Here is a 12,046-nt window from a genome sequence, read left to right on the forward strand (position 1 = left end):
CCTCTTCAGTGTAAATTACTTTACACAGTTTAGTGTCATCTCCGAAAATTGCTATTTTACTGCACAAGCCTTCTACAAGATCATTAATAAATATATTAATGAGAATAGGGCCCAATACTGACCCCTGAGGTACCCCACTAGTGACAGTTACCCAATCTGAGTATGTACCGTTAATAACCACCCTCTGTTTTCTATCATTGAGCCAGTTACTTACCCACTTACAGACGTTTTCTCCCAGTCCGAGCATTCTCATTTTATATACTAACCTTTTATGCGGTACAGTGTCAAATGCTTTGGAGAAGTCCAGATATACGACATCCATTGATTCGCCGCTGTCAAGTCTAGAACTTACCTCCTCATAGAAACTGATTAAATTAGTTTGGCATGACCGATCCCTCACAAAGCCTTGCTGATATGGTGTTATTTGCTTATTTCCGTTGAGATGCTCTAAGATAGCATCTCTCAGAAAACCTTCATGCTGTATGCATGGGAGCGTACAGCATCATAGATTACAATGATGCTGTGTATGTCGGGCCGCTCGATCTTATGAGTGCAGGACAATGTCCCCGCGGGCGGCCCGACGTGCACAGCATCATTGTAATATATGATGCTGTGCGCTCCCGTGCGCACGATCAATGCTGCTCTGGGACATATGGCCCGCTCACGGATCGCATATCTCTCGGAGGGCATACGGGCGTGTGCATGAGCCCTTAAGAATAGATGCTCCAGAATTGTTTTTACCTGGGGAAAACGGACATGTCAGGAGAGTTGACAGGTCCTCTTTAAATTTATATTTTCAATGTATTTTTTTTTGTGCATGTTATCAAGTAGTACATATGGGAGTTGTTTCTCATGAGGCAGATGATCATGGGCTGTAGTGAATTATTCCTCCCTTCTCTGCACAGCACATGCTGAGAACAGCTGGTGTACAGCAAAAGCAGGATACGGAAACCTGATATGTTGGAAGAATAATGTTTATTCAAGCCCAAAAAATATGCATACATTTTTATTTTTTTATGGATGATAGGGGCCATCCAGTGTATCCCTTTTTGAGTGAATGGGGTTGAACTGCAATACCAGACACAGCCCATGGACAGGTGGGGCACTGTTTCTGGAAACAATACTGGTCAGCCCTTTATAAATCTATTAATTATAATAGGCACTTAACATAGGGTTCAGAGCCGTAAAAAAACAGCATTTTTTTTATTTTATTTTTTGGGGGGGGGGGGGGCTATAACTTAGAAATCAAATTGTATCATATATAGTATTTGCAGTTGCAAGTAAAAGTAAGTGAACCCTTTGGAATTTTGAGTTTCTGTATTGACTACTAAAAAAAAATTGTGGTCTGAATTATAGACAATCACAATCTAATCCAATAACACACGAACAGTTGTACTGTTCATGTCTTTTATGGAGCACATTGAGCAGACGACTACAATGCAAGGAGAAAAAAGTATGTGAACCCTTGAATTTGATAACCTGTAGATCCAGTTCAGCATCAATGACCTCCACCAAATGTTCCCGCTAGCTGCAAATACAAGTTGTACAATGTTGAGGAGAAATTTTAGACGATCCCTCTCTGCAAATGTTTTGGGTCTTCAGTATTTCCTGAGAGGCCTTGTGTGTACAGCCCTCTTTAGGTCATACCAAGGCATCTCAGTAGGGTAAAGGTCAGGACCCTGACCTGGCCATTCCAAAACAGAGATCTTCTTTTTCAACCATTCTTAGTTGATTTACTTGCGTGCTTGGATAATTGTCTTGTTGCATCACTAATGTCTCTCCAGCTTGAGGTCATGGATGGTTGCCCTTACAATCTCATGTAGAATGTTTCTATACACCTCAAGATTCATTGTGTCCTCAATCATGGGCGGACTGGCAGGGAAATTTCCAGGTGGGCAGATGCCCAGAGGGCATCCTCTTGCCCTCCTCTTGCCCGCCATCCAGGGAAAAAATGATCTGATGCTCTCAACATAAATGTTCTGCTGAGGTAGTTTTTTTGCTGCACTATGGTATTGCTGGCCCTGTCTATTTCTGTTGTCCCGACTTCTGTCAATTTGGACCCGCCTACAATATGGGGTTACTTTTTTTTTTTTTTTTTTTTTCCAGAGCCACTTTAAGTTCCCAGTCTGCCCCTGTCCTCAATGATCATAAAGTGTGTGGGCCCCAAGGCAGTAAAGCACCTCCAAACTATGATGTTCCCTCCACCCTGGGATGAGGTGTTGATGTGCAGTGTTCATTATCCTCCAGGCATAGCATTGGGACTTTGTTTCATCTGTCCATATAACATTCTGACCAGAAGCATTGTGGGACCTCCAGATGGTCTCAGAAAAGCTTAAAGGGAATGTGTCATCAGAAAATGACTTATTGTTTAAATCAGGTTTTAATGTTAAAAATTTTTTTCTTTTTTGGTGAGTTTTTTTTATTTTTCCATGGTGCTATTTATATATTTTTTTAAAGTATATAATCCTGCAATTTTCATACTGGCCACTAGGACACGATTTCCTGATCTGTATAGGTAGCCATTATCATTATCACCACAAGCAGAATTACCATGACAGATAATATCTCTTTATAGATAACACAGGATCCACCATTCACCATAGGTGATATCACAGCTTGTCTACCCCCTCCTGACCTCATCACAGGTCACAGAGCATGCCTAGAAAAGTCTCCCATAAAAATCTGAATAAAAAAATAAAATATAACATAAAAACGTGATTTAAACATTTACTCATTTTAATCATTACACATTCCCTTTATAGGCTTCAGTATTTCTTTTATGTACAGCAGCCACTTACTTTCTTCACAATGAGAAGAACACTGCACATACAATATATTGTTGATACTTTTTGCCCTAACTCTTTAGAAAACCATTTTGAGTTACTGTATATTGTGTAAGCACTTTTTTATTATCATTATACATTGTGGGCATATGTTGCATTATCTTTATTATTATATGTAGATGGTCCCATGGGATATTTTGACACACCTGGAGTGCAGTTTTTGTATTGAACAGGTTGAATATTCAGATTAATCTCCATTTTGAGTACCGTAATAAAGGGAGTCTATCAGCAGTTCTGACCATGCTAAGGCTACTTTCACACTAGCGTTCAGAGCGGATCCGTCTGATGTCTGCCCAGACGGATCCGCTCATATAATGCAGACTTGGGATCCGTTCAGAACGGATCCGTCTGCATTATATTGTAGAAAAAATTCTAAGTGTGAAAGTAGCTTCAGACGGATCCGTCCAGACTTTACATTGAAAGTCAATGGGGGACGGATCCGTTTGAAAATTGAGCCATATAGTGTCATCTTCAAACAGATCCGTCCCCATTGACTTACATTGTAAGTCTGGACGGATCCGCTTGCCTCCGCACGGCCAGGCGGACACCCGAACGCTGCAAGCAGTGTTCGGGTGTCCGCTTGCTGAGCGGAGCGGGGGCTGAACGCCGCCAGACTGATGCATTCTGAGCGGATCCGCGTCCACTCAGAATGCATTAGGGCAGTACGGATGCGTTCGGGGCCGCTTGTGAGCCCCTTCAAACGGAGCTCACGAGTGGACGCCCGAACGCAGGTGTGAAAGTAGCCTAAACTGCTGGCAGCACTAGGTGTGGTCTGGGGTTAACAGTAAAAACATTCCTTTTGTGGAACCTTTCTCATCAGAAGTAATGAAAATATGAGGTTTTATTCTTCCACATTCTACTCTCGCAAGTGCCCACGATGGAGCTTCTTTGTGAAGTGCTCCCTGCAGTAAGCCGCTTCACAGCCCCTTCCCCCTGATCTGAGCGTCAACTATAACATCCAACCAGGAGCTGTCACTCAGAGCAGAGGGGAGGGGCAGTGAAGCGACTCAATGTAAAGAGCACTTGAAAGAGCAGAATCTGGCAGAATAAAGCTTCATATTCACCCTACACCTGATGAGAAAAGATCCACAAATTGTATATTTGTAATGCCCTTACCAGATTCTTCCTGGTACTGTCAGTAGTTTAGCATTGCAACAACTGCTGACAGATTCTCTTTAATGGTCAACTAATGGTGGATCAGTGGTTAGCACTGGTGCCTAGCAGCATTGGGGTCCTAGGTTCGAATCCGACCAAGGGCAACATCTGCATGCAGTTTGTGTGGGTTTCCTCTGGGTTCTCCGGTTTCCTTCCACACTCCAAAGACCTTAGATTGTGAGTCCCATTGGGGACAGTTGGATGCTAATGTCTGTAAAGCGCTGCGGAATATAGTAGCCCTATATAGGTGCATTAAATAAATAATTACTGAGAGGTTGGCATTTTTCACATGTGTGATGTATATGGTATTTCAATTATCTCTTTAAAAGTTAGTTTGCTTTGAACCCCCTACTTAAAAAAAATATATGTATGTATATAACAACAATAAAAGGTTTGTAGGTCCTCAGTGTTTTCACGTGCTCTCTGTGGTGAGGAGTTAAGATTCAGGAGTTGAAAATTCCTCTATCCCCCTGGGGTTGGCCAGTCATAGATGTAATAACACAGTCCTTCAGTAGACGCAGACAGTGTGGGATTCAGCTGCAGCCCTCACTACCTCCATTCACTTCTGCACAGTTATTTCTCTGTGCTTGAAAGTACCCTTACCAAACTCTATCTTCTTCTAAGATGTTATCACTTTGGGTTGCTCTTCTCGTCACGTCATGTCTTCTTCTCCCTTCTGAGTCTGAGCCTGGCACACAAAAGAAACAGAGATCGCTGCGACAAAAGGACCTGGACATCATAGAAAGAGTGAGTCAAACCAATATCCCATATATCCGCTGCCACATCCCATTTTTAGAATATATTCGAAAATTTCCCTAAAGGTTGTTTTTCCTTGAAGAACCTTTCATGACCATTTAGAAGGTTCTGATAAGTCCTTTGGTCAGCCACCGGTAGACACAATATGATGTTCTCAATGTCTCCTGCTTCTGCATCAAACAATATCTAGTATAATGTGGTCTTGCGTGCTTGATACACACATTATGTATGTATACTGTGTGATACGTGGATGGAGGACGTGTCCTAAGTAGATGCAGATGTGTTTATCATGCTAGTACAGCATTTGCTGCCCCCCCCCCCCCCACTTCATTGGCATCATGGTAGTATTTCAGCTTGGAATGTGTTTATATAATCAGGATTATGTACATTTTACTCCAAAATATTACTTTTTATATCATTTAAAAATCTTTATAAGCTGAAGAACATATAGACCATATTTAGTGCTTGGGTGGATTCTGTCTGTAGTACATTTTTTAAGTGCACCCAAGATTAGAAATTAGGGACATGTTTAATTTGCTTGTTTAATCAGAATGTAAGTTATAATGATATTTATGTGTGTTCTGGGATGACTTTAATGGGTCAGGGACTGGACCTCCTAGAGCAGTGATGGTGAACCTTTTTAAGACCGAGTGCCCAAACTGTAACCCAAAACCCACTTATTTATCGTAAAGTGCCAACACGGCAATTTACCCTGAATACAACAGTCCAATATAGTAAATCTTCCATGTACTTTATCATTTAGCTATAATAGCCTGCCTACATTCAGTGCGCTGCCTGTGCTGTTCATAGCGCGTCCTGAACTGATGAATGGCAGGAAAATTCTAAGGCATATTGGTACACCATAGACTTTTTCCATGGTGTGGGTGCCCACAGAGAGGGCTCTGAGTGCTGCCTCTGGCACCCGTGCCATAGGTTCGCCAACACTGTCCTAGAGCGATCTGAGACTGGACTTAAAGGGAACCTGTCACCTCTACTATGCTACCCTCACTGAGCATTTCTAAATGTTCATTGTGTTACCCTAAACATATAAATGACACTTTTTTCATTTCATTTGCAGACGAATTCAATAAGTATTATGCATTTTTGTACTTCCGCCTTTTATGCAAATTAACATAAGAGTCATATCTTACTTGTGTGACCAGAGAAGAGTCATATTTTCAAGCTCTGACTCCTCTCAGGGTAATTTGCATATGTATCAAATCGTTTTTTTACACAATAAAAGCACACAGAGCTATGGGGACTGGGTATTGCGGATGTGCTAGCGGCCATCTAGCAACCCATATCCTCAGCTCTATACACAAAATCCAGGTGACAGGTTCCCTTTAACCACTGCCCTAGACTAGGGGAGTAGCTATAGGTTGGACTTAATGCAAACAAAACAAAGTATTATTAAAGGGGTTGTTCGGGTTCAGCTCTGAACCCGGACATATGCAGCACGCCAGACCTGCAGGGTATTGCGAAGTGAGGTCACGGTTATGGGCAATCGAGAGTTACTCATTATTTGGAGGAGAACCCTGGGCAGGCATGCGGCAGTGAAGGAGAGGCTGACACAAAGTTCCTCTGGGGCACACTCTGTATGTAGGGACCAGGCCTGATGCTGGATGAGGTGCCCTGGATGTTGCGGGTGTTTTGAGTGCCTGGGGCAAGGTCCCTTTAAGGATCGTGACGCCAGTGCCTGTAACGGTGGCACACCGGATTCCAGTAGCAATAAGTGAGGTACACAGGTGGTATAGTGAACCAAACGTTGCTTTACTTTAAACAGTCCAACTTTGTACATACAGTTAGTAATGATGCAGTCCCTTTTAGCATAAGTTCCACAAGCAGGCTTACATTCAATAATGGCAGGTAATAATCTTGCAAGATACTTGGAGGGTAAACAATTAATGCTTCACAGACCAGGCTGCACTATCTCCACAGCTATTCTGGCTGGCTGTATCCCAAGGCCCGGATGCCTAAATGCTGGCTTTTAATCCTTGGTAATAAATCTTCCTCCCGTATTGACCCTTGCTCTCACTTTATAGTACCTCTGCCCATCAGCTTACTTATCTGAGCTGGTTGTACTGGCACTGCTTGGTTGGTGGGTGTCTGCAGGTTTCTCCCAGGAGGTACATCTCTTCCCTTGGGGTAATCTTCTGAGCTAACTGTGGCTCACTTTATCAACAGGCAGGCTATCATTCTTCACTAGCCTCCTGGTAGCAACTAACAGCCTGGATTATCTAGCTGCATGTCAGGAGGAGGCCCTCAGCATATCTCTGGCTAAGATGCCCTCTCACTTCTGTGTCCACAGACTCCTGACTACAGACTAACTCCTCCCTGTCTGGGCCTGAACATTTATACTAGGAGCTCCCTATGTCCCTCTAGTGTCTAGGATGCCTAACTACACCCTCATAGGCCTGCTATGCATGTAACAGGGGAACAATATACACAAAAACACATAGAAAATACATTAAAGTACATGGTTAAATATAATATCACTGTCCCTTTTGGAGTAGGAGTAACACGTGACCCAATTGACTCTTGTGTAGTGCCCACCCCTACCTAGTGGGACACTACATACCCCCATGCTACAACATTGCCCGTCCTCGGCGCAACATAAAGGGGCCCTGCCCAGCTGGAGACTGCATCTGGAAGACAAAAATAATGCAAAGCAGGAACATACATCTACATTTGCAAATACATATATATATATATCAGGCAGTTCTGCTGGCTGAGGAGCAAGTTCGGGGAAAAGGGGCGTCGTTCTCTTCTCTCAGGATAGTATAAGGGAACAGGGGGCGCTGACCTGGTGCAGCGTATCACGAAATACCAGGATAGTCCATAATAAAATTGAAGTGCAATTGTCTATAATAAAACACAGTAGTCCCATAGAAAATGTAAATATCAAATAACAATTCTTGGAGGCTCAAGGTATATAAATGAGTCCGTACCCAGGTTTCCTTCTTATAATAGATAGTGAAAGTGATTAATACTGGAGGATTGCCAAGATATAATAGCAGAGCAACATCTCAGAGGCCCATATATGTTAGTCATCTCGGGGCACATTTCTTTAAAATAGCAAAAATCTCAGAGGCTCACGTACATTAGAGTCTATCCCTGGGCACATTTCCTTGGAGCATAAGTTGCATATAAAAGTCACAGCACAATAAAAGTCCACATTATTAAAAAATGGCGTATAAAATAAGTGCTGCAATGTCCCTTAATCAACCTGAAAAGTGGGTTAAAAAGGGTTAAAGGTGCAAACAAGAATGAGCACAACTTGGCTCTTTAGTTCTGGAAGCAGGCAGGTAATCCTGTTAACAATATGGCCTTGATGCCTTTGGTATTTTCAGTGGCTGACCACTACCACTGAGCCATGGAAAAACTGGCAGCAGCAACATAGGACCAAAACAAAGGACTCCTGTCCTGAAAGGGTTAATCCACTTTGATAGGGTCCCTTGACAAAAAGTAATCACGTAGTGGCCTGGCAGGCCTACTCACAGGGGCTTGTCAAATCCACTTGGAATAACAGTGGTATTCCCTGGCTCCACTTGCAAATTGGGCCTGTATTGGGATTCGACAGATGGATGGGCCCACAAAACGGTATTGGGAGGTAACTGCAGCATAAAAGGACCCCTAAATGGTATTGGCCCCATAGGCCTAGGGGTAATTACAGTTGGTGACCGCATCGGTCCAGGCATAATTATCGTGGGCTGCTGCTGCACTGGTCTGGGCACCGCCGCTGCAAGCGGTTCTGTAGGTTCAGGGATGACTGACTCTACGCAGCGGTGTACGGTATAAGAGGGCCTCCTTGGGGGCCTTACTGCAGCTGCAGACACTATGGGTGGCCGACTGGCAGGGACAGGTACCCTTACCTCAGACCCAGCGATGTCCGAGTACTGGAGTCTACTTTCCTCTTTCCTTGGTGGAGTCCGGATCCTGGCGGTAGCAAGCCAGCGCAGGCCTCACAGCTGTTCCTCTAGTCGGACGATTTGGTCATCCAGGCTCTCGGGCTCAGCGTCGCTGTCTTCCGATGACACTGTCGGCACAGGTGGAGTAGTTGAGGCATCCGGCGCAGCCGCTGCAGTTTCAGGTGGGGCGTCTGGTCTTTTCCCTTTTCGGATGTTTTCCAGGGTAGCATGAAATCGCTCCAAGTTTTCTAACTCTTTTATAGTCTTTTCCCTGCGGGGCAGCTCAGGGGACGGATACGGGCTCACCCACTTTTCCACCACTGTTGGTTTCCAGAAGACGTTCGGGCCAATGAAGGAGCCCCGCTCTTGAAAGGCATTATGGGCAGGTTCTGGAGAGCGCTCAGGTCCGCGCTCGCAGCCAGTATAGTCCTCGTCTTCTTCCCAGTCCTCCGGCTTATTTTTGGGACGGGTCACAGCAGGCCCTCGGCAGGGGTAAATTCCACCTCCTCTCCCTCGCGGAGGTTGTGCATGTATTCCGGGAGGTAGCTCCGCTTGACGGACCTCCGGTTAACATAGAGATCCCTGCCGGTAGTATAATCCTTTATGAAGCCGAAGCCTCTGTCTTTATCAAAGGCCACTACCAACCCCCTTCTCCTTTCCAGGTGGGGTTGGTTGTCAGTGTGGCGCTCGTGCACGGACTTGGCCAGTTCTTCAAAATAGATCTTGGTTCTGGTCGTCTTTTTTATCGCGGCCTCCCGTATCTCTGCCATAAGTGCTGACCACTTAAATGAGGGCTGGTAAAAGTCTCTCCATGAGCCATAGTAGGGCTCAGGCTGCATCCTCGGTGGCGGGCAGGTGGGTTTCTCCGGTCCCGGAGAGTAGGCCGGTGGAGCATCTTCTTGCTTCAGATCGTAGGATTCATTTTCAAATCGCCAGGTGCCGACATCCCTGCAGAGCAGTCTTCACTAGTCAACATGCTCGATCCTTCTCTGGAGAGCGACAGGGCGGCACTAATAATTATAGACAGATCCTCCCATTGCTCCGGGAGGCCGCCCCCCAGGTACTCCAGCATAGGGGAGGCGGAGTCCATTATAGCAGACATGCAAATGTCCAGACAGGGCGATGGCGCGGACATATAGCCTTTCCCGCACTTTTCAGCAGAAGGCGCCAATTTTTCCCGCCAGAAAAGTATGAAGATGACGCAGCAATAAATCCAGTCAGGATAAGCGGCCATCTTTGAGCAAAACGCTGTCTATTCACTGACAGCAAGCGGTGGCTTAATAAACAGCAAAACAGTCCATGCAATAATATAATCTTCACACCGCAATTATTACAGTCCTTTGGCCCAAAAAATTTCAATAAACAGTAGAGCTTGTTCACTTTTTAGGTAGATAAGGGCACACAGTTTTTGTATTCCAACAATGGCGCAGGAATGATCATATCCTGTTCGTGACGCCAATTTATGCAGCACGCCAGACCTGCAGGGTATTGCGAAGTGAGGTCACGGTTATGGGCAATCGAAGGTTACTCACTGTTTGGAGGAGAACCCTGGGCAGGCATGCGGCAGTGAAGGAGAGGCTGACACAAAGTTCCTCTGGGGCACACTCTGTATGTAGGGACCAGGCCTGATGGTGGATGAGGTGCCCTGGATGTTGCGGCTGTTTTGAGTGCCTGGGGCAAGGTCCCTTTAAGAATCGTGACGCCAGTGCCTGTAACGGTGGCACACCGGTTTCCAGTAGCAATAAGTGAGGTACACAGGTGGTATAGTGAACCAAACGTTGCTTTACTTTAAACAGTCCAAACTTTGTACATACAGCTGGTAATGATGCAGTCCCTTTTAGCATAAGTTCCACAAGCAGGCTTACATTCAATAATGGCAGGTAATAATCTTGCAAGATACTTGGAGGGTAAACAATTAATGCTTCACAGACCAGGCTGCACTATCTCCACAGCTATTCTGGCTGGCTGTATCCCAAGGCCCGGATGCCTAAATGCTGGCTTTTAATCCTTGGTAATAAATCTTCCTCCCGTATTGACCCTTGCTCTCACTTTATAGTACCTCTGCCCATCAGCTTACTTATCTGAGCTGGTTGTACTGGCACTGCTTGGTTGGTGGGTGTCTGCAGGTTTCTCCCAGGAGGCAAGTTCTTCTTCTCTTGGGGTAATCTTCTGAGCTAACTGTGGCTCACTGTATCAACAGGCAGGCTATCATTCTTCACTAGCCTCCTGGTAGCAACTAGCAGCCTGGACTATCTAGCTGCATGTCAGGAGGAGGCCCTCAGCATATCTCTGGCTAAGATGCCCTCTCACTTCTGTGTCCACAGACTCCTGACTACAGACTAACTCCTCCCTGTCTGGGCCTGAACATTTATACTAGGAGCTCCCTATCTTCCTCTAGTGTCTAGGATGCCTAACTACACCCTCATAGGCCTGCTATGCATGTAACAGGGGAACAATATACACAAAAGCACATAGAAAATACATTAAAGTACATGGTTAAATATAATATCACTGTCCCTTTTGGAGTAGGAGTAACACGTGACCCAATTGACCCTTGTGTAGTGCCCACCCCTACCTAGTGGGACACTACACATACCCATACTTTCACCCAGGCAGCCCCCCTGATGTTAGCATAGGAGCATCTCATGCTCCGATGCGCTCCCTTGCCCTGCGCTACACTGCGCAGGGCACTGGCTCTTTTGTTTACAATAACACACTGCCGGGCGGCAGTGTGTTCAGTAACGTCACCGGCTCTGATGGGTGTGCTTTAGCGTTGCCCTAGCCGTTTTACTGGCTAGGGCAGAGCTAAAGCCCGCCCACCAGTGCCGGTGAAATCACCGGGCTTCCTGGCAGCCCCATGGAGAGCCCGGTTCATCACTGGAAGAGCATCGGAGCATGAACTGCTCAGATGCTTAAGTCAGGGGGGCTGCCTGGGTGAAAATGGAGGTATGTCCGGGTTCAGAGCTGAACCCGGACATACCTCCATTTTTACCCAGGCAATGGTGCTGGGTAGATGGTGGGTCGGTCTTGTTAGGGCTCTTTCACACGAGCGGATGCCATGCGGGTAATCCGCTGCGTGAAAGAGAGCCAAGCCCCACTCTGGACAGCAGAGACACGGAGCAGTAACATGATTGATAAAGCTCCGCGCCTCTCTGTGATCTTTTTACTACAAAATCACGGTGACAACTTTATCTCGCTGTGATTTTGTAGTAAAAAGATCACAGAGGGGCACAGAGCATTATTAATCATGTTAATGCTCCGTGTCTCTGCTGTCCAGAGCGGGGCTTGGCTCTCTTTCACGCAGCGGATTACCCGCACGGCATCCGCTCGTGTGAAAGAGCCCTTACAGATTGAACAATCACATTTACTGGGACCTAAGCGTAG

At 45.6% G+C, this 12,046-nt stretch overlaps 1 protein-coding gene across 1 annotated transcript in view; it reads left to right on the forward strand.

The window, feature by feature from the left end:
- The first annotated feature begins 4,506 nt into the window (after window positions 1-4,506).
- The window catches only part of CTHRC1 (collagen triple helix repeat containing 1), a 40,618-nt gene continuing 33,078 nt past the window's right edge, over window positions 4,507-12,046 (forward strand). The window contains exon 1 of the mRNA XM_040432449.1: window positions 4,507-4,745. Coding sequence (XP_040288383.1) covers window positions 4,623-4,745 — 123 coding nt within the window. The 5' untranslated portion in view covers window positions 4,507-4,622. The remainder of the gene's footprint in view (window positions 4,746-12,046) is intronic.

This window comes from Bufo bufo, chromosome 5 (assembly GCF_905171765.1).
Source record: "Bufo bufo chromosome 5, aBufBuf1.1, whole genome shotgun sequence".
In the NCBI taxonomy this organism is placed as follows: Eukaryota; Metazoa; Chordata; class Amphibia; order Anura; family Bufonidae; genus Bufo; species Bufo bufo.